We start from the raw sequence: 25,584 nt of genomic DNA on the forward strand, positions 1-25,584 counted from the left end.
CCTTTCTCCAAACTTCATGAGCGTCTAGCAGCTAGATGCAGATCCTACACGGAAGAGTAATGTGTGTTCAGCTGTATCCGCTACCACGTCGTTACAATAATAGCAAGACACAGGCGGGGCACAATGACAGTGTCAGGACTGGGCACCTTTACAATGACTTTGTCAAGATTGTGGATGAAGCCAGAATTCGGACTTGCCATAGGTAAACAACCACCCCATCACCATCTCCTTTGACTTGCACTGTACAATTTGGGGCGTTCAATTCGATTCTTTTTCTAATAAGATGTGCGGAGATGGGAATGCCATTTCCTTTAGGATAGCGATTTTGATCGGGGGCATGCATTATAGTCAAATGAGCCTAGCTTTGTAGATCAAGCTCTATGTATGTAAAAAGTTCAATCATATACTAAATTGAGAGTCTTCGTGTACGGTTGAAGTACATATAATACTGTTTGGTGACGCTTATCGGGAAGAGCGGAGGTCATGATATGTGTTTGGGAATGGTCTATAGGGGCTTGCCAGGCTACCATGGTGGTCTACCGCATTCATGTTCTACTCTAAACGGCAACACCTCCACTGTTCTTCTGCCTAGGTTCTCCCGCAGCCTCAAATGTTCCATTCGCCAATCTCCTTAGCCCCTGTGCACTGCTGCCGGTGGGAGCACTCCACGTCACATTGGCACCCAAGTTCTTCAAGAACGCAGTCGTGCCATTGTCAAAGCCATACTCGAAACTTACCTGGGCAGGCACCAGCTGATCGTGCATCCTGGGTGCGGCGAGCGCCTCCGCGGTCGTCATGTTGCCATCCAGAATGTTGATCAAGTTCTGAACAGTAGCGGTAATGATGCGCGAACCACCTGCTGCACCGATGGCCACGTAAAACGCGTCTGCAAGGGTAGAGTTCAGGTGTTCAACAATGACAGGCGAAATTGAAGACAAAGGTCGCTTTCCTGGGCGGATGAAGTTCGCAGCGCTGGGAATGAAACCAAACGAGTTTGACTGACCAGGGATACTGAAGTCGTTCATCTGGCAGTTCATAATCACACCCGTTTCGGGTACCACGAACCTGCTGCCGAAGAGGAGGTTGACAGTTGTGGTGAGAGTGATGGCCATTCCACTTGCATCGGCGCTGACGACATGAGCGGTTCCTGGTGTCTCAAGGGACTCGAGACCAAGGGGGTTGTAGTAGGATACTTCAAAGGTCTTGTTGTCGTAGATTTTGCTACGGATCTCCTTGGCTGTGGCTTCCGAGTGTATCTGCTCTTGGTACTTGTCCATGCCTTTTACGAAGAAAGGGTCGCCGAGCTCGGCGCGCAAGGCGTAGGCAAACTTCATGCTTTCGTCAAGGCGGTGCGTGGTGAGGTTGATATTGGATGGGTCGCCAACATTGGAGTAGCCTTCCATGAATTTCAGGGTTGAAAGAGCGACATCGCCACCAGATGGAGCACCACAAGCTGTGAGTTTGTAGTTACGGTAGTTGATGGTTGAAGGTTTGCGAATCGCGACTTTGTAGTCGGCCAAGTCTTGGAGTGTCATGGTGCCATTTGATGCCTGAAGCGCGCGGATGGTAGCTTCTGCTATGGGCCCCTTGTAGAACGCATCAGGGCCTTTATTGGCCACGGTTTCGAGCGTGTCGGCAAAGCGCTTGCGCGTAATGGTCTCGCCGAGCTTCAAAAGCTGACCGTTGGGTGCGAAATCGATGGCGAATTGCTTGTCATCGACCAAGAAGTTGGATCCGGCTGTGGCGGTCGCAGAAGCCATGTACCTGACCAAGTCTTCATTGACCTTCCAACCATCCCTGGCGACTTTGACAGCCGGAGCAAGAACCTTGGCCCAAGGTAGGGCACCGTAGTGCTCGTGGAGGTACTGAAGGCCGCGGAGCTCGCCTGGGACGCCAGATGCAAGACCGCCAGTGATACTGGCATTTACGTTGTTCTTGAACATGTCCTCGTAAGCAGCGGCTGGGGCCGTTTCACGGAAGTCAATAAACTCATATGTGCCGTTCGGTGCTCGGACAAGCATAAAGCCACCCCCACCGATACCTGTAAGTGAAAGATCAATACACAATATCTGATAATTTGCAGCAATTCAACTTACCAGAATGGTACATGCCGATAACCCCCATGCATACTACAGTACCCACCATGGCATCTGCAGCATTGCCACCAATTTTCAGCAGATCGGTACCAATGTGACTGCAGATTTCATTCCCCGATGCCACTGCACCTAGCTTCCCTTCTGCAAGAACAGGAGGCTTGTTACCGGCTACCGGGCTACCTAAAGCACTCTGCAGCGTCAAAAGACCCACCACGCATTTGGTTAGGGATCCACGCGCCATGGTGTCCGCAGCGCAACGTTCTCGAAAAGATGAAGGAAGAATAAGGTCAGCAACCCAGCAACGTAGCGAAGACAATGAGCTCGTCACTGATACTATTTATGTACGGACCCTCCGCTGAGTAGTCGGTCACCGCTTTCATAAGCAACCAACGATAGTACCATGAATTTCCCCGCACGGCGAGACTAGTAGCGACTGGACAGATGGGGAGGCTACGACGGTAGAGGCTAGGATTGCGTTTGGGTAAGAAAAAAATGCATCATGGCGGTCCGTGTGGTGAGTTAGTTACTGCATGAGTGCTTACGTACGCTGGATTAGGGAAGTTTGTCGTGGTCAAGATAAGAGAATGCGGGCCGATGTCGATGGGGGATAGTTAGCACGCCTTCGTCGGGAAAATAGTGACATTCTTCTAGATGCCGCGACCTGTGCGCTGAGGAAAAATGTCACTCTTTTCTCAATTACGTGAAGAATAAGCGAAAGGAACAGCGCGCAGTGCGGTATTTTACTTTTTAACCAGTTATATCTACATACTGAACTTGTATCAGCCCGCCGTTAACAAGCCTGCAGACTGAGTCGAGTAGCAAAACGATTACAGCTAACTTACAACTCGACCCTGGTCCAAGATTGAACGCCTCCACCGAACCTGAGTAGCAAAGCATGATGAGAGAGAGTTTTGGTAGCGACATTGTGCTGGAATTAAAAATTAAAGTTTAGACGGCTTGCAAGTTGAAGCCATGTGAACACGTGGGGTGTTCAACAACACACAACGACATTGCTCATTACAATATATATGAAGTTCCATGTATCTTTCGCTATAGGTCATGGGACGGCTGTGGTACTGAGAAATTTCTGATTGCGAAGGGTCGAGATCTGACCACTGTATGCGGAAATCCGCGCTTGGCTGAGTAGTAAAGTTTCGAGATAGCTACCATAGATGCCAGCAGCTGTCTGTGAAAAAAGGTTCCATGAATGATCTCTGTCGTTGTGAGTTGGTGTTCGTGTTGGTGTTTGACTTGGCAGCCGAGCTTCCCCAGAAAAGCGTAACTAGTTAGAGGGCAGAAACGTGACAGCGTGAAGCGCGTACTTCGGCGCGTCTTCAGCTTCTCCACATACACATCGACCACTCGTCACCCCGCTCCAATGGCGCCGAAGAATAGTCAGTCGGCGCAGCCCAAGTCGTCCCAAAAGGGAATTCAGCAGACGATTTCCAGCTTCTTCACAAAACCGTCGCAGGCACCAAAGCCTAGTCCCGCCCCTGCCCCCGCTGCTAAAGCACCCTCTCCAGCCGCAACGACACGGGAAGAAGAAAATGACGACGATTCAGAACAAGACAGCCTCCCCGTACGGCCAGCACCATCATTTCGAAAGCGCGCCATTGAGGAGAATGTGCAAGACGAAGATTCCGGACGTTCATCGCCGCCAAAGCGCGTGCGTGTCGCGAAGGGCGACGACTCTCCTCGACAGTCGCTTGGACAAACTTCTGCCACCAGCCTGAATGCTGCAAAGCCGCCAAAGATCACCGAAAGGACATCCAAGTTCTTGTTCTCATCATCGCCAATGGTCCGAGACGAGAACCAGCAGGAAGACGACGAAGACGCCGCGGCTTCACAAAAGCAGAGGGAGAGACTCCACGAGAAGTTTGTGAAGAAATTGGGACGACCAGACAGCTTCGCAGAGCTCAGAAGAAGAAACAAGATAATAGCCGAGGACAATGCCAATGGCGAAGAAGCAGAAGGCGAGGAAGACGAGGAAGAAGAGCCTCCCGCAAAGCCTGCCAGAGGGAAGAAGGGCGCCGCGACAAAGAAGGCGAACAAATTGACGCCTATGGAGATTCAGTACCTTGACATCAAGCGCAAGCATTTGGACACGGTTGTCATCGTGGAGGTCGGATACAAGTACAAGTTCTTTGGCGAGGATGCAAGAACCGCGTCAAAAGAACTGGGGATCGTATGCATACCCGGCAAGTTTAGATACGACGAGCATCCCTCCGAAGCCCACCTCGATAGATTCGCATCCGCCAGCTTCCCCACACATCGTCTACAAGTTCACGTCAAACGCCTCATACAAGCCAATCACAAGGTCGGAGTCGTGCGCCAAGTTGAGACGGCAGCACTCAAGGCTGCAGGGACCAACAGGAACACGCCTTTCGTGCGCAAGCTCACCAACCTGTATACCAAGGGCACATATGTTGACGACATAGAGGGTTTGGAGACGCCTACTGCTGGGTCAGGCGCTGGGGCACAGTCGACTGGATACCTCCTCTGCATCACCGAAAGTAATGCAAAAGGATGGGGTACAGACGAGAAGGTCCAAGTCGGTCTGATAGCTGTTCAGCCGGCAACTGGCGACATCATTTACGATGACTTTGAAGATGGTTTCTTGCGCAGCGAGATCGAGACACGCCTACTCCACATTGCCCCAGCTGAGTTTTTGGTGGTCGGCGATCTATCCAAGGCAACCGATAAGCTAATACAACATCTGTCCGCCAGTAAGACGAACGTCTTTGGAGACAGGTCCCGGGTGGAGAGAGTTGAGAAGCCGAAGACGATGGCCGCACAAGCATACAGCCACATCTCAAACTTTTACGCTGGGAAAATGAAGTCTAGTCAGGAGAACGATAGTGACAAGCAGGGCGCCATTCTGGACAAGGTACACCAGCTGTCGGAACATGTGACGATTTGCCTGTCAGCCATGATCACATACCTCAGCGAGTACGGACTTGAGCACGTCTTTGATCTCACAAAGTACTTTCAGCCTTTCAGCGCCCGGTCGTACATGCTACTCAACGGCAACACACTATCCAGTCTCGAAATCTACCAGAATCAGACCGACTTTACTTCCAAAGGCAGTCTATTTTGGACCATGAACCGGACCAAGACACGCTTTGGTCAGCGATTGCTAAGGAAGTGGGTTGGTCGACCGTTGATTGACAAGTCTAAGCTAGAAGAGCGCATAGCAGCTGTCGAGGAACTGAAAGAAGGCGAGAACACCATTCCTGTGGACAAGTTGAAGTTTATGCTCGGTAAGATCAAGACAGACCTTGAGAAGGTGCTCATCCGCATATATTACAAGAAGTGTACGCGGCCCGAGTTGCTAGCCGCGCTGCAAACACTGCAGGAGATATCAGGTGAATACTTGTCGGTCAAGACTCCGGAGGAGAGCGGATTTACTTCCACATTGCTGAGCGAATCTGTGTCGAATGTGCCGAAAATCTACGATGATCTCAACAGCTTTCTTGAAAAGATCAATGCGCGTGCTGCAAAGGACGATGACAAATACTCCTTCTTCCGAGAGGAGCACGAAGCGGAGGATATCAACGATTTCAAGCTCAGCATCGCTTCTGTGGAAGACGACCTCAACACGCACCGTAAAGACGCGGCTGCAAAGCTCGGAAAGAGCAAAGTGGATTATGTCACCGTTGCAGGCATCGAATATCTGATCGAAGTCAAGAGAAAGGCACCAGAGGAGAAGAAGGTGCCTGCATCCTGGCAACAGATTTCTGCCACCAAGACAACCCTCCGTTTTCATACTCCTGAGGTCAAGCGCATGCTCCAAGAGCGAGATCAGTACAAAGAGTCGCTTGCAGCAGCATGTGACAAAGCCTACAAGGATCTCTTAGAAGACATTTCATCCAAGTACCAGCAACTTCGGGACTGTGTATCTTCCTTGGCAACACTGGATGCGCTTCTTTCCCTCGCTGCTCTGGCAAACCAGCCCGGATACGTGAAGCCAACCTTCACCGATGACATCGAGCTCAACATAACCGGTGGCCGTCACCCCATGGTTGAACAGCTACTCCTCAACAACTACGTCCCAAACGACCTATCATTGTCTCACGACTCAACCCGGGCCTTGCTCATAACAGGCCCCAACATGGGCGGGAAATCCTCCTACGTACGCTCCGCAGCTCTCATCGCCATCATGGGGCAAATAGGCTCCTACGTCCCCGCCACGAACGCACGGCTCGGCATGCTAGATGCAGTCTTCACCCGCATGGGCGCATTCGACAACATGCTCAAAGGCGAATCGACCTTCATGGTCGAGCTCAACGAAACATCTGATATCCTCAAATCCGCTACCCCACGTTCCCTTATCATTCTCGACGAGCTCGGTCGCGGCACTTCTACTTTTGATGGTGTCGCCATTGCCGAAGCAGTCCTCGACTATGTCATTCGTGACTTGCAGTCTTTGACGCTGTTCATCACACATTACCAGCACCTTGCCAAGCTCACTACTCGCTTCCCCGCCGGGGAACTGAAGAATGTGCACATGCGATTTGAAGAGCAGAATGGCGGTAAGGAGGTTGTCTTCTTGTACGAAGCTACAGAGGGGATTAGTCACAGGTCGTATGGACTCAATGTGGCGCGGCTGGCGAGGGTGCCTGAAAAGGTTATTGATGTGGCTGAAGTCAAAAGTGCGGACCTGGAGGAGAGTATGGAGGTGTGCAAGTTGGGGAATTTGTGAGTTCAACTTGATATGATGATTGGGGAACTGGACGCTAACTATAATCAGATCGCGCATGATGAAAGGGTTACTGGCCGATGGCTCTGAAGCAAGTCTTGATAAGCTTGTAGAGGGCATCGCGCAGTTGTGATATGACATGGGAAACACAGTATGTATTGTATTGTTGAGGCGTATATCGAGATGGGAGGCAGGTATCTTCCCACTTGGGGATGATAGGTTCTGTATCGCTCATTATAGAAGGTGTCTCTACATCATAGGTATTATCTATCACGAAAAGCAATAGCAACATCACGTTGGACACAGATGATGGTGTTCGTTCTAGTATCGCTTGATGCATTATCAATACTTTATGTCATGGCTATCATACTGGTGTGCATGACCAACGGATCCCCTGTCCTGCTGGCTCATATCGCAGCTCCTCTATTTGTCCTGAATGGGGACATCTGAGCCAGTAGCGTTCTTGTACTGCTTGCGGATGGCATCGCTGATCTGTTCGTCCTTGGCTTGCTCGAGCGCAGACTCGTTGTCTTGAGGGCCGGCGCCCATGAACTTCTCCTGAACATAGTCGACGCCTATATGACGAAAATGTTAGCTACGAGCCTACATGACCACATGTTGTGGTTGGAGGGGGAAGGAAGCATACCCTTGTCAACGTAGTCCTCGTTCTTCTCGCTCTCACGACCGCCACCAGCAGCAGAGTTCAACTTGTCGCCGAGGCCACCGAGGAAGCCACCGGAGCCGGAGGATTGTTGGGACTTTTGCTGGTCGCCGACGACTTGTTCGTTGGCGCTCTGGCTGTTGCCGCCGGCGAGCTTGTTGACAAAGTCCATGGTGAATGTGTGGTGTTGGGTATGAAGTAGGTAGGTAATTGAAGTTGTCGCTGTAGTAGTGGTAGTAGTAGTAGTAGTTGAGAGTTTGTGTTGAAGAATACAGAAGAAGTGAAGGAAGAGAGAGCTATTTATGCAGTCTAGAAGACCCTCTCGACTTCCGATCTTGGACACGGTCGTAGCACAACGCAAACGGGTAAAGCAGGCTCTAGTTCCTGATTTCACGCTCTTGGTACTGCAAGCTAAGAGGGCTTGATAGGCGCATGTTGCAAGCCCAGGATGTGAAGCTCACAGACGCTACGCAGTACCGGTCATTGTACCTGATGTTGGTCCGCAGCAATGCCCCACCCCACTGGCTAGAGCTGCGCAGCGACGTCATTTTATGGCCCCGCCAACGGCACAAGCGAAGCTAAGCTCTGGAGGAGGGGAAGCTAACTGCTGAATAACACGTGCGGGGGAGATCTGAAATATAGCCACTTGCCAAAGTTTGGGAATTGCTTTTCTTAGCTTCGACTGGGGGGATTTGCGTAAATTGATCCAAGGCAGCGACATCATACAGTACATTCGTCATCGCCTTGTTTCACTATGATACCCATCACCATCATCACAGGCTTCCTAGGCTCAGGAAAAACCAGTATGACACTCCAACACTCTGCATTCAACGAAATACAGGCCATGAAACTAAAAATCATATAGCTCTCATTCTAAACCTCATCCCCCAACTCCCTAAAACCTACAAACTCGCGCTCCTCAAAAACGAGTACGGAGACGTAAAAGTCGACACTGCCCTCGCCTCCTCGGCAGCGATCTCGGGCGTCCAAGAACTTCTCAATGGCTGCATATGCTGTAACCTTGTCGGGCAACTATCCGACGCCCTCGAAACACTCGCAAATGATATAACACCCGACCGCATCGTCATTGAAACCTCTGGCTCCGCCTTCCCCGCCACCCTCGCCATGGAGGTAAATCGGCTGTCGCGCGAGACAGGCAGATACGTCCTCGACGGTGTCATGAGCGTGATTGATGTGGAGAACTGGAAGGGTTACGAGGACACGAGTTACACGGCTAAGATGCAGGCCCGCTACACGGATCTTATTGTGCTGAATAAACACGAGCTGGTCAGTGAGCGGCGGCTGGAAGATGTCGAGGATGCTATCTTAGCGCTAGAAGTAGAGCCACAGATACCACGCACGAAGAGCAGCAAGGGCTGGGTGGATAAAGATATCGTGTTTGGGCTAGATGCTAGACTTGCGGGTGTGACAGAGGAGAACAAAGAAGCAGATGGACATGATCATGCGCACTCCAGTGAGGTGGAAGTCCTTAGTCTGACGCTCAAGAGTGAAGACCTGGCAGCAAGTGTAGACACGGAGAAGTTGGCGACGTTGCTGCAGGACCCTACAAAAGATGAAGTGTATAGGATAAAAGGCATCTTGTATGCATCTAAGCCCCCCAAATCTTCGGATACCACACCTCTCTCCACACAGCAAAACCCAGAAGGAAGGGCAAGATATATCTTGAACTGGTCGTTTGGCCGCTGGACGTTTACACATGTACCATTACCGTCGGAACAGGGGTACAACGAGGTAGAGCCGGTCTTGAGACTCACGATAATAACGGCGAGATACGAGTCTACAAAGTGGAAGAAGCAAATCGAGTCGAGCGGGCTTGTGGCATTGGAAGGCGATGTGCAGGGCATGCTGACCGTGGAGAAGTTATCATGAGAGACCTTGACCCAGTATACAGATACCCCAGTCCAAGACTTGGATGAACCATAGAAAACCAAGAACATACAAACTAAACCGTGCCGAGGATATTGGGCGAGTAAGTACCACTTATACACTCATTATTTAATCCCAGGAGGCTGTATTACAATGTACACAAGTCATCAAGAGCATCATCATGTCAAAACTACGACTCCCCATATGGTAAGAGTCTAGGTCTTGATTGTGGTATCTAGGAAGATTCTGTAGGAGGAAGAACCGCCGGACTCCACTCATGCATACTGCAATGTTCACGCGAACTGTAGTCTTTTCCTTTGTTTCCATTAACCCTGGAGCTCGTCACGTCATACCTTCATTCCGTTAATTTTCGTCAAGTCATGAGATATGTGCCCCTGACATCATGCTCAATTTTTTGCCCACGTGAGACCTCGTTAACTTCATGGCGACGAGCGCTGGGCTTTGGCGAGTTTGCTAAGAGCACCTAGTAGACCTACAACCATCATTAGCACCTCAACAACACAATATTTGATACAAGACTCACCAGTTGTGCCATTAGGAAGCGTCGACATGGCAATCGAATTGCGATCCCCCACTGTGACAGTCTCGACGTTAGGAATGATACTCTCATCCTTCAACTTCTTTGCCCAATGGAAGACTGCTTCATCGCTACGGTCGTTACCGGCAACGAACAAAAAGTCAGGCCGAGCTTCCTCCGGGTACTTGTTCAAGATATGCTGTGACGCGAATGCCTTGTCAAAGTCAACGGGCTCAATGACAACAGAGTCTTTGGTGGGGATTGCCTTGACGCGCTGCTGTTCGCATGCGTCATTGATGTGGTTGGCACAGTCGCCAGCATGTCGACTTGAAGAGTCGTCTTTGTCGTTAGACTTGTTGTAGTGGAAGATGATTGAGCAGTGGCGCTCCTCGACCCAGCTACCTTCTACACGCTCAAGGTAATACTGCAGTATAGGTTTTACAGAGTCCTTCCACTTGACTGTCTTCTCTTCTTCGGGGAACTGGATCCACTCGTTTGTGTTGGGCTCACGCAGGAAACAACCGTTCTCTGCAATGAGGCCGAGACCACGTACACGGTTGAAGATGAGTTCAGTCTCGCGTACAGTACGGCCAGTCATGACGTAGACCACGTTCTTCTCCTCGGCAACAAGGTCATTAAGTACCACAATAACACGCTCAGTATTCGCCAGGATTGTGTTGTTAACAGAACCATACGATGCAAGCGTGCCTTCGTAGTCGAGTACAAACAGTCGCCGCTGAGACTGTTGGTAACTGCGAGAGAGATTGGTAGAAGAGAGACGGGGAATGGACATTGTGTCCCGCTTGAACTGCTCCGCATGAACCTTTGACAGATGATTGCTTAGGTTGTTGACCCAAAAGTCGCCGGTCTGGTGCATGACCATATTGCGCAGCTTTGTATACCTCCGTTCTTTCTCGACGTCGGACATTTCCAAAGCGACCCTAAATGCTTCGGCAATGTTGTTGTAGTCCCATGGGTTCACGGATAGGTCGGCGCCATCGAAAATCGAGGCACTGCCGGTGAACTCACTGAGAATAACGGGACTGTGCTTCTTCTCACTCGCTCGGCCATCTTGACAGATGACAAACTCATGGCAGGTGAGGTTCATGCCCTCACGTAGACTCGTGATTGCCAGAGCGTCGGCGATGGAGAGGAGTGCAAGGTACTGTGAGAAGGCGATGTCTTGCCTCAGGAAGATGAGCGGGTTATGTGTCAAAGTTGAGTGAACTGCATCGATACGGGTGACGATCTCTGACACAGTTGCAGCCAGCTCGGTATCTTCGGTTGTGGATGTCGCGACCTGGATCATTACAACCTTGTCTTTCCATTCCGGGTTCTTGTTCAAGAACAGCTCAAACGCCAACAGCTTCTGTCGTACACCGCGAATGTTGTCCAACTTGTCTCGAGCGACAATGACCTTCTTGCCCTCATATCGCTTCTGCATGGTAGTGATCCACTCCAAAACTTGGGGCTCTTCGCGCGCTAGAGCAAGGGCACGGGGATCAATGCCAATGGGGGATGACCATACGTTGACGAACCGGCTCTCGAGTTGGACTCCATCCTCGGTAGCCTCTACTGAGAGAATTCGACTGCATGTTTGCAGGAAGTGGTGAGCGTACTCGGGAGTCTGGAATGCGACAAGGTTTGCACCAAGCATGCCATCAAGCAGCTCTTTGCGGGCAGCTAAGCAACGGAAGACCTCGGACGATGGAAAGGCCGTGTGCAGGAAGAAGCCAATCTGTGCATCTGGTAGCTTTTGGCGGATCATCTGGGGAACGAGACACAGATGGTAGTCGTGGATCCAGATGACATCTCCGCGCTTGTAGTTCTTGACAACCTTGTCAGCAAAGGCCTGATTGACCTTGACGTAGAAAACCCATGAGTGGTCCAGGAAAGCCTTGCTCTTGGGGTGGTCAGGGATGATGTAGTGGAAGACGGGCCATAGGATTGTCTTGCAGTAGTGAGCATAGTGGCCGTCAAAGTCCTTGTCGCTGACGAAGACGGTGAGAGCATCGTGCTCCTCCTCTAGCTTATCGTAGATCTCCGCCTTCTTGTCCTCATTCAGGCTGTCAGTGGGAAAGCCAATGAGGCCGACAAAAATGATGTCGCCGATGCACTTGTTGTCGACTGCAGCACGGACGGCGTTGGTCAGGCCACCGTTGCCCTGGACAGCAGGTACGACCGAGTACTCGGTTGCCCAGCGCGGATCTGTTGTAGGTTTGCCAGCATGTGAGCCTTTCATGCGCTCCTTCTGAGCCTGGGCCCGCTCTTGTGCTTTGGCGTACTCTAAGATGGTATCCGGGGGCGCTGGCTCAGCCCGCGATATGGGCTGGTTGAAGAACAAGCCACTCGCACCCCACTCCGGGACATGAGCATCACTACGAACCAGGCCCCGGGGGTCTGCTGGTTTGGGGAAATGTGTGGCGGCACTGGGCTGACCTGGCGTGAAGAAGTCTTCGTGCTCCGTCATGCGCATCGGTGTCTTGGGCAGCTGGATGTGCGACGGAGGCGCCTGCTTAAGGAGACTCTGGGGCTGCTCTTCATTCTTGCTACCTGACCGTACACTCGGTATGCTCGTGGCCGAAGACGGCTGGCGACCGGCATCGGCTAGCTGTGTGGGAGCTGGCTGTGGTGAGCTGGCGGGGCTCGAGTTGGAGTTTGACTTTGACTCGTGGAAATCTACAGTATAGGGCAAGAAACTGGCTGTATTAGACGAGATAAAGGCTAAGAGCTACAAACGAAATAGATAAGGTGCCGTTTATAGGCAGTTGAGCAAACGTGGATACCTACAGAGAGACAACATGTGTAGTCATGATGGGCAGTGGGCTGGCCTTGTTGCCCGCTGATAACGAATTGTAGGTCGGGAGGTGGCGTAGAAATGGCTATCAGATACAGGTGAGAGAGGTTGCGGGGCCCTTATCAAGCTAAGGTCAGGAGAGGTGAGGATATCGAGGCGGTGGAAGAGCGCAGTGAAATTTCCGGTAGGTTCGATGGATCGTGTTGACAATGGAAGCTTCCAAACCTTTGGCGCGTCGTCTCGGCGCCTACGCAAGAAAGTGCTGCCGGTAGCTTACGGCAACAAGGACTTGGGCGGTATTGGCTGTCTTGATACCAAACGATGCGTGCTGCTTGCGACAAGGAACTTGCTTGCTGCGTGTTCTTTGCCTGTTGTCGCAATTTGCAAGATTTCCCCCCGCTGTCACCATATGACGTACCTATGGAATACCGAAAGGGCACAGCTCGCTGGTGGGCCTCTCCACCATCTTACTGCCCATCCATGCAATCACTGCTCCGCTCGAGTCGCGCCTTGACTCGACGAGCATCACTTTTACGTGTTTGGCAGAAATCAGTTGTCAACAAAGTGCCTGCTGCTGCCCGCATGCCTAACAGTTGCGGGTGTTGCTCCGTTAGTCGCAAATTACACCCCGCGCGCCCATGAATCTGGTTAGTATTTCTACACTGTCTACCTATGCCGCACGCTGAATCTCCCGGTCTAGCCAACCTTCTTGCACGCTGCTGTTTTCACATGCCGCCCGTCTACTTAGGCTGCTGAGGGGCAGTGGGGGAAATTGCTACCCGCCTCAACTTGGCAGGTATCGCCGTCATGGCATTTCTTCAGAATACGATGTCGCACAAAGAATTCGATGTTGGACTCCCCCCACACGGCACGCATGCATGTCGGATAGGAATGCTTGACATAGAAATGATAAAACCGGTATTTTCGAGGGGCTGAAGTGTGCCTGGAGTGGACCAAATTATAAAAATATGTGGGTTGTGCATGGGAACTCGTCAAATTCTGCAGATAGATGCCTCCGAGGCGCCAAGATGGACAAGTCCCTCATGTATGTAAATGCTCATGAGAGCAAGTCATGTGAGGCTGTAGGCATTGCCTACCCAGGCAGGTGCGAGGTAAATCCTTGACATTACAAAACTTTCCGAACTTGCATATCCGCCCCAGTAAGATATGATCCACATTAAGGATGGACATCCATGAGGAAGTACCATAGCCATATAGCCCTGCCCACTCACCACATACAATCCATCAAGCCGTTTTCTTCTGTCCCTGCCTAGGTACTCCGATCCCTAATAAATACGCCGCCCTCACCAACACAGGCATCACGTTCAGCGTGTTCGTGACTCCATCTTTCCCCTGCCAGCCCGCCGCCCCGAAGATATCATCTCCCATCGCACACCAGGCTGCATAGCAGTGCCCCAGATCACACAGCATCAAGCCGAACACAATCCACTGCCACGTCCTCTTGTCATCCACAACCCGCAGCAGTACACCCTCGATGAATGCAAATAGCAGGTAGGCCGAGGCCAGCTGGTCGCAGAGTATCTGTGAGCTAGCGCTATACGCGGTTGTGGATGGCATGTAGGTAAAGTAGTCGAGCGGTGAAAAGTGAAGTTTGTACGCGCCGCTGAGGGCAAAAACAGGTTCGAGATAAAGGTGCCAGAGCCGATAGATAAAGGGCGTCCCGGGAGGCGCCATTGTTGCAGATATGTGGCGTGGTTCGGTGCGTTTCAGGGCCGGTAGTCGTGTTTGCAAAACCTATCCCTCTGGATAATGTCGTGGTTGCCTTGTTCCCACCAATAGAAGAAGAACCGTATGCGATACTGCGAGGTACAGCAGATTACTGTCGACGACTGGCTTTGTGCATAGTGAGGGACGGAGGGATGTCGACTACGTTGCATGCAAGCTCCGCGCGTAGCCGCCTTGTTCTGTCCGCAGGTTGCGCCGGATCTTAAGGTCATTGGCGGAACGTGCCCACCGTAATCAACGGCTGCCCATGTATTACCTCGTACGGAAAGAAGAGCAGATGACCACCTTCTGCTGTGTTAATGAGCATCTCCTCACCATAACTATATCAAGCATACACCAAATCGGAAGATTACTTCACTGTCCCTATCAACATGACATTGTACAGCCAAGGTAGTAGCACATCTTCGTGGTGGCAAGAGTCAGTGTCCATTGCACTGCTAAGCAACCGGATGAAGACGGGTTCAATTCATCTCCATGGATGTATTTATGCCGGCCTGTTCCACTACACATGCGTCTCAGTGCCCGACAATGTCTCTCAGGATTGCGTGTGCATTCTAGGCCGTTCGTGCCTTTGGCCATAATTGCTTTGCCTTTGGACTACAGTAGTAGTCTACCCGTACAATTTAAACTGGGTCAGCGCACCCTCAGAGCGTGAGCAGCCACGTGATTGGACTCTTCCAGGAGCTTGTGCAGCCGTAACCTGAGCAACGAACGTAGAGAAAGCAATGCTATGCTGAATACAACTTAGCGTTACCTTAAAATTGTCCTTCCATCTACCACACCATCGGTTCTTCACTCAACTCTTTTCTCAACGAAACACGCAATCTGCATGTTCTAAGATTTGAGCGTACATGAAGGCTTTACACCATCCCTGCACATAATATTGATGCATGACGTGGCACAGCAACCTCGCCACCCAGCATCGAGTTTCACAAGACGATACAGATTCAAAAATGGAAGGGTACAAGAAGAGGACAGCATTCTCGTCAATGGACAAGATAGACGATCAAAGGACTAGCCTAAATGTTACCTTGGTAGACATCTAGGTAGGCTCTCGATTGTCTGTCTTGGACCTGCCTAGGGTCGTATAAGGGATGCTGCATGCTAAGTGGGGCAATGAAAATATTGTCTAGGTTTTGCAAAAAAACCAAACACCATTGCTCTTTTCCGGATTTTCAGAGGGGAAGTGTCATGTTCTTTAAGATAGCAGCTCCTTCATATAACTCGAAAATCGACCTCACTGTGTTGTCACAAATGCCCAACCAATGCAGACGTACTGGTACGTACTTGCCCAACTCTGCTCGTTTGATTGGTCGACTCATATATGCTCTCAGTTCTTTCTGCCCGACCACCCGTTAATGCCTTTGTATGCCTAAGATGGGCGAATCAGGAGATGAATCACTCACCCTCTCATCTAGGCCAAGAAAAGACATGTATACGTTTGGCATTGTGTGAGCGCAACTGATTGAAAACCCTCCAATACATACCCTGACAATCAAGTGTCATTGCGGGACATCGACTATCCCGATAACAAGTGCTGGCTGTCCCGGTTGTGGTTATGGAAGATGTGCCTACTGTACAACGACGCGAGTACAAGTACGCACATCCAGCTCGAAGTCAGATCCCCCTGTAGCGAGTCATCTGAGCACATCACAACCAGGGTTATCACAGTGCCCTTTGGGTATGGAAGATTTGCCTTATTTTCAATTCCCGTCCCGTCTTTTGACCTCTGGATCAACACATACCAGCCAACGAACATCTAACACGACTCCAGGTGGCTGCAGCTTCGGGCGGCGACGCAAAGTCGGCCTCAGACGTCGGACCTGACAGAGAAAAGCAAGTAAGTCGAGGGACAAAGTATTGAAGTTACATCAAAGAAATGTGATGTATTCGTGAGAAGACGATTCCGATTGATTACATGCTGACTCCCCTGTAGTGTCTCAGTCACGCATGAAGCTATATGACAAACCTTCAATATGGTGCGCAACAACCGCGGCTTCTAAAACTATACTTGTTGATTGTCGTACTTGCATCAATTTCTATCATCTATCCTCGCGTCCTACCTGTGTATTCCATGCTCATCGGTGAACATGCATCGATGCCGCAAGTGAGTTCAGCTGGCCTTGCTAACATTGACACTACAATGTTCGACGTTGTTCTAAGCTCTGCTTATACATTCCTCATTCGGCAAACGTGGCGCAACTACCGATCCAGTCTGATGAATGCCGGTACGTTGTGCGTCCCGATCTGCCGGAATCAGTTATGCACGTCAGATGTATACACCCGCCGGTCTTGCTGGTAGAAGGCAAACGGCGGTCAACGGTCTCTAGATAGTCCTATTGGCAAATGTGAGGTCCTTCAGGCAGGTAAGCTGGGCTTTGGTCGTAGCCCAACGAGGCTGAGAGATATGCGCAAGGCATACGGCTGGCTCTGCAGCCTGAAACTCTCTAACTTGAAGACTATCGACGTCATTACCGCATACACGGGTCGACAGGATCATTTCCCTGCGTTTCTACACCCAACCAATAAACAAGAAATAGCTGATCTCAGGTGCAGTAGTCTTTCTAGTCGCATAGCTTGGCTGGCGGTGTTGTGTATCGAAGCATACATGCGGGAGCCTTACGAAAGCCCTACTATACCATAAATCCTCCGCAAAGACGTGGTTCTAATCAGAACGAATGGATCGATACCACGTGCGCATTTACACCGCTGTGTGACCACGAAATTGTGAGGGCTGGGTGAAGTGATATGTGGGTAACTATTGGACAAGAGCAGGGCGATACTGATGGCTATGCAGGTATCGCTCAACTCCGAGGATACAAGGGGACGCATGTATATAATGACAGATGGGCGATCACAAAAGCGGTTGTTTCTACTGTGCAGTACGTTCTATTCACCGATCGGGCATCATCTGAGAAGAGCAGCTCTATGGATTGTACTATGCGTGTCATAATTCATTTGGCACCAATTGTTTCCAATGATATCTACTAATACACCAAGCGGACTTGGCGCTCAGGGAGGCACTTTGAGCAGGTATGTAAGCAAGGAAGCCCTAGCTTCCAGCACTAAGATCCAGCAGACACTATATGGACACCGGAATCAGCAAACATAATTGGGCCGTTATAGATCCTTTCGAGAAGCAATGGAGTGAGATATATTACAATACTCCAGTACCGAAAGACGACATTTCATACATGGAACAGTTACGGTCTCTGCCGCAAAAGCCCGACTTTGAAAATATTGAACTCTTTGCTCGGACCGATGACGAAGACACGATTTCGACTGACGTTGATGACATCATTCAATTTTGTAAAGATCTAAAGAAGTCTGATCTTGACGAGCAGACAAGAGAGTTCATTTGGCTGGACGACCGGACGTATACGGCGTATTTTCCGAACATGATGTCATCGTCTTCGCATGGAAACACTCGGCGCAAAATCTCGAGCCTGGACGGACACGTTATCAATGCTCACATGTCCAGTAGCTACGAAAAGCCTGCTACAAGCCCGATCCCCGGAGGAAACGAAGCCCCATGCGCAAGGAGGCCTTCAGCTCGATACTCTCCCCCCTCCAGAAGCTATAACGTTCCTTTGACAGCGAAGACACTGTACAATGCGTTGAAAGAAAAGGTAAAGCAATTTAATTTGATCCAGTGTGTCGCGTAGCGCAAATGTACAAGTCTTTGCCGCATGACACTTTTTGAAGGCTACTACCCAACTATTCAACACATCAAAGCCGGTTTGACGAATGGTCCTCGTATACATGATTACTGACTCATACAATAGCGCTTCGACCATGAAAGTCTTCCAGATGCTGATCGGCGCCTTATGTAAGTATATGAGCCTTTGTTTGATTGCCAGTGTGCTGATACCAGGATTCAGATACATGCCCGATCCGGAACCTCCCGACTTCTTCGCACTCACAGAGACAGTTCCACGTCATCAACATGGAGCTCTCAGGACAGCAATCGCCCAACATCTAGCCTTTAGCCCCCTGTTGGAGGTCAATCTCTCTGTAAGTTATACCTGCCGTGTTTTGGTTCTTGTGCATACTAATGCCAGCCGATAGACTAGCGATATCTTCATCTTCCAACTCGACTTACATTTGCCGTTCTTTGCAATGCGAACCGATGCATACCATAGAAATCATACGACGACAAAGCTACGGCGAGAATGGATAGACTTGTCCTTCATCGCGCAGGTCTTACCAGGTTCGGACAAAGATGGTGAGCTGGGTATCTATCCGGCGCAGGTATCTGTTACCATGTGTGGAACAAGTGCACGACATTATACCGTGTATGGATTTGAAGATACCGATTTCGACAAAGACCATGGGCCCGCTGGAGATGAAGAAGATGATGACGATTCTACGTACATTGGCGTTCAGCATGATCAGATCATCAGAGGGAAACAGGATGCCAACTTTCCAATTTGGGATCCTCGAGAATACTTTCTGACGACCTTGAAGTCCAGAGTTCGACAAATACGCAACGAATGGGATCGACTTGTACGGACAATTGAGCGGGCATATATGAGCTGCACCTGTCATCTACTATACTGGTACCAAACTATGCTACAGCGGCTTCAGATACTGTTGCCAGTGCTTAAAGCTACCACCGACCTTTGGGATAACTTCGTTGCGCCTGGTGGTGATATCTTATACTTCACCACTACGACCTCACCATCCTGCGCCCCCAGGATTCGCAACATGCTCGCTGCCATCCGTAAAGACTTCGAAAAGCTGAAGGCGCTCTACAAGACCTTATCCCAGATCCAGGAACAATGCGAGAAGGGAGAGAGCTCTGTTGAGGCTCAGATGATGCAACAGAACAACAACAACGCCGACCTCATGATACTCTATATTTGCCCAGTGAGCGTAGTGTCTTCATTCTTCTCGATTGATACACCCATCATGGCATTCAAGCGCAATTTAATCTCCTTTCTCGGTTCTACCATTGTTCTAATGCTGATCGTTCAACTACTACGCTTGGTAAAGGCCAGGCAAGCATATAGACCTCAGTGGTGGAGGGTCATATTCACTCGTGGCAATCAGGCCCTGCAAGGCGATCGCAACAACATCATGAGAAATATAGCAGGAATTAGGTCGGTTCGACGAACGAGGACAGTTTGATAGTACATCAGGTCAAAGCTGTCGGTATCATGGAACGCGTCACACCTGTACTGCAAGACAGAGAGAAACCCAGGCATACCCTGATTATATTCTTACAAAGCGATATGATGCAAGATAGGTTATTGTATACCCTGGGCTGAAAGTTTGCCTCCATGGAATGACATCGCGAAGCATCATGACGTGTCGGCATCAGGGAACCTATGTGAAGGCAACATCTAGAGTCGCAGGAGCTTTCCAAAGTTCCGTGTCATTGGCCGCCATATCAGTAGAACTTTTTACCCCACCTTACTATACATGAGTTGGTGTACACGGCAAACGAATCAAAGAACTCACTCTTCCCTCGCGCATTCAAGATGACGAGTATCGCCATCTCATTGATCACGGCTGATGAGGTGCATGAAGCGAGGGCCAATTGCGGAGAACCACGAACGCTGCCTGGTCGACGTGGCAGTCAGCTCCTACTTTGATGAGGCTGATGATAACGACCGGTGAACATTTTAAGCCAGTTGGAAACAAAAGACGTGAAACACTTTCTGCCGCTGCTGATCATCCCGCAGTCTCTGTTGAGCGGATCGAGAGCGTGTACACAAGCATCGTCAAGATCCACAAAGCACTCGAATCATCCTTTGTTGAAGGAAATCACAAAACGATTGAATTGAGATGAATGCGCTCGAGCAGTCCCTTGGGTCCTTGGATCTCGGCGTTCCCATCCCCCAAGTGGAAGGAGCAGAGGTGCTTGCCAACCCGCTAGATATCTATCGTACCTACTTTGGGCAAATACTGGCAATAGCGCTCGATTGTGACATCAGCATTGCCTACAAGTCGATACAATGGCCGAACAACATCTCCAACGGAGATCTTGCTGTCATACTTCCAAAGCTTCGGCCTGGCACTAAAGCAGATGCAGTAGCTGTTGAGCTCATGGAGAAGGTGCATACCATTCAAACTTCATTGACGCGCAGCGACAATCCAATTGCTAAGCCTTCCTAGTTTCCAAAGGAACACCCACTCTTCCTCCTGCCTTTTCTGGAAGGCGTACACCTCCGCGTCTTCACGAAGCCAATCCCACTAGCGCGCCTTCTGCTACCATACATTACGAGCCGCAGGACTACTTATGGCTCTACCACTTCGTTAGAAGTAAAACATGAACGAAAACTTGTCATCGAGTTTTCTTCGCCTAATATAACGAGTGAGTTCCAGGGGAAGCACCTGCGAAGTACGGTTATCGGTGCCTTCATAGGCCGACTATACGCATCGATGGGATGGGACGTGGCTCGCGTCAACTACCTCGGCGACTGGGGAAAGCCGATCGCATTGCTGTATGTTGGATGGGCAAAGTATGGTTCAGAAGAGGCGTATGATACAGACCCAATTGGACATCTCCTGGAAGTCTATCGCAAGATTGAAGAGGACTTTAAGCCTGAACAGGCTGCAAGCAAGCAAGCTCGTGATGAAATGGCCAAAGAGGGGGGGGATAAAGGCGAGGCGCAGGTTGAGATTGAAAGCAGGGGCATTTTCGCGGAGCGAAACGAAGCCTTCAAGAAACTCGAGGAAGGCGACGAAGGACTTGTGGCGTTTTGGAAGCGTGTACGAGATACTAACATCGCAAACTATGCAAAGTTTTACGACCGACTGGACATCCGCTTCGACGAATACTCTGGCGAGTCACAAATTAGTCCTGATACCATGGTTGAGGTCGAGCAAATGTTGAAAAATAAGAGTTTATCTGAAGAGAGTGGAGGTGCCTGGATCGTACACATGCAGAACATTGGTGCGAAAGCCGGGACCGCTATTATTCGCGATCGCTCAGGAAGTAGCACGTATCTGCTACGAGACCTTGCCGCAGCGTTGGAGCGCTCGAGAAGGTACTCATTCGACAAGATGATATACGTGGTAGCTAGTGACAATAGCGTACACTTCACCCAGCTTACCATGATTTTGGAGGCCTTGGACATGAAGGATCTTGCGGATAGGCTACAGCATGTCAAGTTCAATGAGGCGTCTAAGATTGTGACAGCCCTGGGAAGAGGGTATACTCCACAAGGCATACTCGACAAATGTGAGGAGGCGATGGAAGGTCTTCAAGAAGCCGATAACGATAAGCTCGCGTCGATGGGTGATTTGGTACTTACGAGAGAAGGTCTAGCGATCTCCTCGCTGCTCATTCAAGAGCTCTCCACCCGTTTCGCTACCGCTCATGCGTTCGATACCAACGCGATGACAACTTTCAAACTCGGTTCAGGCCCAGATCTGCAGTACTGGCTGACCAGACTTCGCCTCCTTCTAAAGGGTGCTGATACTGCAGCACAGCTTTCGAACGAAGACTACGAACAGTTGGTGGAGGAGGAGCAGCATAATCTCCTGCGCATCCTGATGCAGTACCCAGAGGTGATGGATACCACTTTCCACTCGCTCGAGCCGTCCAGCATAGTCGCTTACCTTGCTATCGTGACGGAGCAACTTGCTGAGTGCTTGGAAGAGGACGACGTGGGTGAAGGTGAAGATGGAAAGAGTGTAATTGTAACTCCGGGAGTTGCTGCGCTATATGGAGCAGCTGCAATTGTGCTTGAGAATGGCATGAAGCTGCTCGGAATGGTTCCGCTGTCGTGCTCAACACCGGAGAGAGCTGATACACCAGTGATGGATTGAATGAACGTGGAGTTACTCTTGATCTCAACATAAAACAGACTTTCAGCGCTACTTGTAATGATGCAATAGATTGAGTGTAGCATGTTCTTAATAGTAAGTCCCGAAGCGAGTGCTCCACCACATGCTGTGAAATTACGTTTTAGTGCGTACCGTCTATCGGGTGTATTCCGGTTCCAGGGTGTGCAAACCCTTCCTTCCCCACTCACGTTCCTGCTGCATTTATGTGCACAGTAATATTTACATTAATTCAAAATTTCTCTATCAAATCACATCCGATATGTTAGTCTGCCTTAAATCCTCTCATCAGCCTCTTGCTAACAAGCTTCAAGGGTCTAGTGGCTAGGATTTGCCGCTCTCATCGCAGAGTTAGTTCACTGTTCAGTGCCGGCAAGGCCCGGGTTCGGTAAGCTTCACATCGAGCCTGTCTTCGATTCACACCTCTAACATTCAATAGATTCCCGGTGTCGGAAACAACCATTCTTTTTTTGCTCTTGCAGCGACCTTTTAGTCTAACCCATAAGACTACCTCTATCCAGCATATAGTGGAATTTAGAACTGTGTTTTTGCTCCTGCACGGTGGGGTGACGCGCTTCGCGCTAGCAAGCACAAGCCCCGCAGCCCAGGATTGGGGTCCTTGCACCCTAATCGATGCGCTCACCACCTGTTTCCCTCACTCTACTCAAAGTTCAGCTTTTATATGACACCCCTTTTTCGATAACAGCGTGCCTTACCACAGTACAAAGCTACTGTCTTTTTTCTTCTACATTCATGATGTCTTTCCCGATCTCGGGTACGAATTCGCAAAGACGGATCGGGCGGCGCCAACAACAATGAACCCCCTGTATCACGCATGGTAGAGCAGAGTAAGGCTGTCGCGGGCTCACTGTCTGGCTCATACGTTCAATTGAGCAAGACGCTTCATCTGCTCCATACCGACTCCGAAACTTCAATTAGTCCCATGCCCAAGGCGGAAGCCAAAACTGGGTAAGTCGGCTACAGCACCCACTCCTCTAGTTTCGACGACTGCGGATGGGGCGCTATTCCGTGATATAAAAATCTATGGGCTGGGGACTGATAAATCAAGCCAAACTCCTGGACAGCGTTCTTAGAGTCGGTGGTCTGCCATGTGCTGCTAAGTCTTATGGAATACCTTCCAAACAAAGCTTAAAAAGAATGATTCTCCTCAGAAAAAGCTCGAGAGACGACACAAGTGAGATGTTGTCTGCCAATCCGCAAGATGTAACCGTTCTTTTGTAAGTAATCCGGCCTGATACAAAGCTACCGAATCAAATAAAACTTCTTGGCCGTCCTCAAGTGTCAAGATGGGTAAGGTCAGCTCTGAGTGTCCTCTCCCCCCACGCGGTTCACAGTGGGATCTTCGTACATCCCATCATCTTTAGTAGAAACAATGTCACTAGTCAGGTCTAGGCGAGAGATAACAACGAACAATGGGGTCTGCATGACATTGTTACCAAGTCTCGACGTGGTATGTATACGTATGGAAGCTGGCAGTGGAGTATGCACTTCTAGGATTCAACATGATATACGAACGAAGTATATTAACACATAAATTGCCCTCATTGGGTTTGGACAACGACACCAGGTATGCACGCATTTGTGGCAGGATTGTTGGGGAGCCCTGACATGTGGCAGGGATAGTAGATTTTAGCGTGGCGCAGTCAAGCTCCAATGCGCTCGAGGGCTAATTCTCTCCACTTCAAATTAACTCTTGTTGAGCAGCACGAAGCAAACAAATGCCCTCACATGTCATCAATAGCTGGCCTTGGGATGGTCTGCTCCATGCATCCTCTTCAGACCCCGCAGTGACATCACGACTGCATGGCAACTGCGATATGCGGCATAGAGCTACCTAGGAAAGAATGATAGCTGACTTGTTTGCCCACACATTCTAATGCTCTTTTTACCCGTAAACTTCCTTTCTTCACGCATTGCTCCTTCCATCTACCTCTGTAGTGTATTGCTCAAAGCATCGTCTAAGCATTCCTCTACCACTACCCCGCTATCCAAGATGTCGGCGAAACCCCTCAGCATAGATGCGACGTTCCCCTTGACGGGCTCGCAACACCAAATCCCACAAATCGGCTTTGGTGTATACTTGTCACCTAAGGACGTATGCGTCAAATCTTGCAAGAAGGCGTTTGATGCAGGCTATCGCCATATCGACACAGCCCAGTACTACGCAAACGAAGAGCAAGTTGGCCAGGCATTGGCTGAAAGCGGGCTTCCAAGGAAGGATGTCTATATCACCTCCAAGGTTTTGAGCCCTGCAGAGGATGTTGAATCAACATACAAGAAAGTCGCCGAGAGCGTTGAGAAGCTGGCTGGGAAAGACGGTTATGCGGACCTGTTCCTCGTTCACAGTCCGAATGCAGGAAAAGAGGCCAGGAAGACAATGTGGCTCGCGTTGGTGCTCGCACAGGACCGGGGCAAGGTGCGAGACATTGGCGTCAGCAACTACGGCATTCAACACATTGAGGAAATATCCACGATCCACGTCGAGGAGGTTTCTACGGCCCGCAAAGGTGCTGTTCTACCTGTCGTCAATCAAATCGAGGTTCGTGACATTTCGTCTCCTTGCTTACAACGCCATGAACTAATGAGATAGTAGCTCCACCCTTGGTGCCAACAACGCGAGATTGTCGACTACTGCAAAGACCATAAGATAGTAGTCGAAGCCTATTGCCCTCTCGTGCGCAATGAAAAGGCAAACGACGAGACACTCGTCAGCATCGCCAAGAAGCATAATAAGGAGCCGAACCAAATTCTAATCCGATGGAGCCTGCAGAAGGGATTTGTACCTCTTCCCAAGAGCGACACGCCATCTCGAATTGTCACCAATGCCGATGTATACAGCTTTGAGCTCGACAAGGATGACATGGATAAGCTAGATGGTCTGGATCAGGGAGTGAAGGGAGCCATTGTGCAAGCCGTTAGCAATGCTTAGGACATGATTTCTTGTAACCTACCCTATTGGCAGAGGCGTAAGTGAAGGATGAATTCACACCCTAGTACAAATTTTGAGGCATGCCTATGTCCCTGGAATTTCCAAATAAAAAAGGATAATATCTTGCATGGTTTTCCAACTTGCATACTACGTTTATAGCTCAGCGGGTAGCAAATTCACGCTCATAATTTCAGATGTCGCATATGCCATGTACGCATTGACAAACCCGGAAACCAATGAAACAGGAATGCGTAAGATGAGAATATTCTAGTTTTTTCGTGATTATATTCTCGCTATCCTCGTGCTGAGCCTGTTGTTCGATATGTAGCCGCCTTGCGCCCTTGTGCTATTAGTCTAGGTGTTGCGTAGCTAACCTACAAACGATGATGTGATGCTGAGCAAGTCAAAGCCTAATA

At 50.0% G+C, this 25,584-nt stretch overlaps 8 protein-coding genes across 8 annotated transcripts; 5 read left to right on the forward strand and 3 right to left on the reverse strand.

Annotated features, from left to right (window-relative positions):
• Nucleotides 1–557: 557 nt before the first annotated feature.
• PtrM4_064560 (Ggt, Gamma-glutamyltransferase) lies at nt 558–2,337 on the reverse strand (the record flags this gene model as incomplete). Its single annotated transcript, XM_001933162.2, has 2 exons — nt 558–2,041; nt 2,097–2,337. 2 exons carry the CDS (start codon nt 2,335–2,337, stop codon nt 558–560), a joined length of 1,725 nt encoding a protein of 574 aa, XP_001933197.1.
• A 1,821-nt stretch (nt 2,338–4,158) lies between these two features.
• PtrM4_064570 (MutS, Mismatch repair ATPase (MutS family)) lies at nt 4,159–6,928 on the forward strand (the record flags this gene model as incomplete). The annotated part of the gene is made up of 2 exons (XM_001933163.2): nt 4,159–6,794; nt 6,847–6,928. The coding sequence occupies 2 exons, from the start codon at nt 4,159–4,161 to the stop codon at nt 6,926–6,928; spliced, it is 2,718 nt and encodes a 905-aa protein (XP_001933198.2).
• A 290-nt stretch (nt 6,929–7,218) lies between these two features.
• On the reverse strand, nt 7,219–7,628 carry PtrM4_064580 (Protamine-P1 domain containing protein; the record flags this gene model as incomplete). Its single annotated transcript, XM_001933164.2, has 2 exons — nt 7,219–7,370; nt 7,442–7,628. 2 exons carry the CDS (start codon nt 7,626–7,628, stop codon nt 7,219–7,221), a joined length of 339 nt encoding a protein of 112 aa, XP_001933199.1.
• A 582-nt stretch (nt 7,629–8,210) lies between these two features.
• Nucleotides 8,211–9,346, forward strand: PtrM4_064590 (CobW domain containing protein; the record flags this gene model as incomplete). Its single annotated transcript, XM_001933165.1, has 2 exons — nt 8,211–8,259; nt 8,322–9,346. 2 exons carry the CDS (start codon nt 8,211–8,213, stop codon nt 9,344–9,346), a joined length of 1,074 nt encoding a protein of 357 aa, XP_001933200.1.
• Nucleotides 9,347–9,783: 437 nt separating this feature from the next.
• On the reverse strand, nt 9,784–12,694 carry PtrM4_064600 (glycosyltransferase family 20 protein; the record flags this gene model as incomplete). The annotated part of the gene is made up of 3 exons (XM_066105666.1): nt 9,784–9,836; nt 9,888–12,580; nt 12,672–12,694. The coding sequence occupies 3 exons, from the start codon at nt 12,692–12,694 to the stop codon at nt 9,784–9,786; spliced, it is 2,769 nt and encodes a 922-aa protein (XP_065964293.1).
• A 4,816-nt stretch (nt 12,695–17,510) lies between these two features.
• On the forward strand, nt 17,511–19,554 carry PtrM4_064610 (uncharacterized protein; the record flags this gene model as incomplete). Its single annotated transcript, XM_066105667.1, has 4 exons — nt 17,511–18,053; nt 18,210–18,253; nt 18,306–18,438; nt 18,493–19,554. 4 exons carry the CDS (start codon nt 17,511–17,513, stop codon nt 19,552–19,554), a joined length of 1,782 nt encoding a protein of 593 aa, XP_065964294.1.
• Nucleotides 19,555–20,214: 660 nt separating this feature from the next.
• On the forward strand, nt 20,215–22,203 carry PtrM4_064620 (ArgS, Arginyl-tRNA synthetase; the record flags this gene model as incomplete). Its single annotated transcript, XM_066105668.1, has 2 exons — nt 20,215–20,484; nt 20,545–22,203. The coding sequence occupies 2 exons, from the start codon at nt 20,215–20,217 to the stop codon at nt 22,201–22,203; spliced, it is 1,929 nt and encodes a 642-aa protein (XP_065964295.1).
• A 2,029-nt stretch (nt 22,204–24,232) lies between these two features.
• PtrM4_064630 (ARA1, Aldo-keto reductase, related to diketogulonate reductase) lies at nt 24,233–25,168 on the forward strand (the record flags this gene model as incomplete). Its single annotated transcript, XM_001933170.2, has 2 exons — nt 24,233–24,778; nt 24,833–25,168. The coding sequence occupies 2 exons, from the start codon at nt 24,233–24,235 to the stop codon at nt 25,166–25,168; spliced, it is 882 nt and encodes a 293-aa protein (XP_001933205.1).
• Nucleotides 25,169–25,584: the final 416 nt, after the last annotated feature.

This window comes from Pyrenophora tritici-repentis, chromosome 2 (genome assembly GCF_003171515.1).
Source record: "Pyrenophora tritici-repentis strain M4 chromosome 2, whole genome shotgun sequence".
Lineage (NCBI taxonomy): Eukaryota > Fungi > Ascomycota > Dothideomycetes > Pleosporales > Pleosporaceae > Pyrenophora > Pyrenophora tritici-repentis.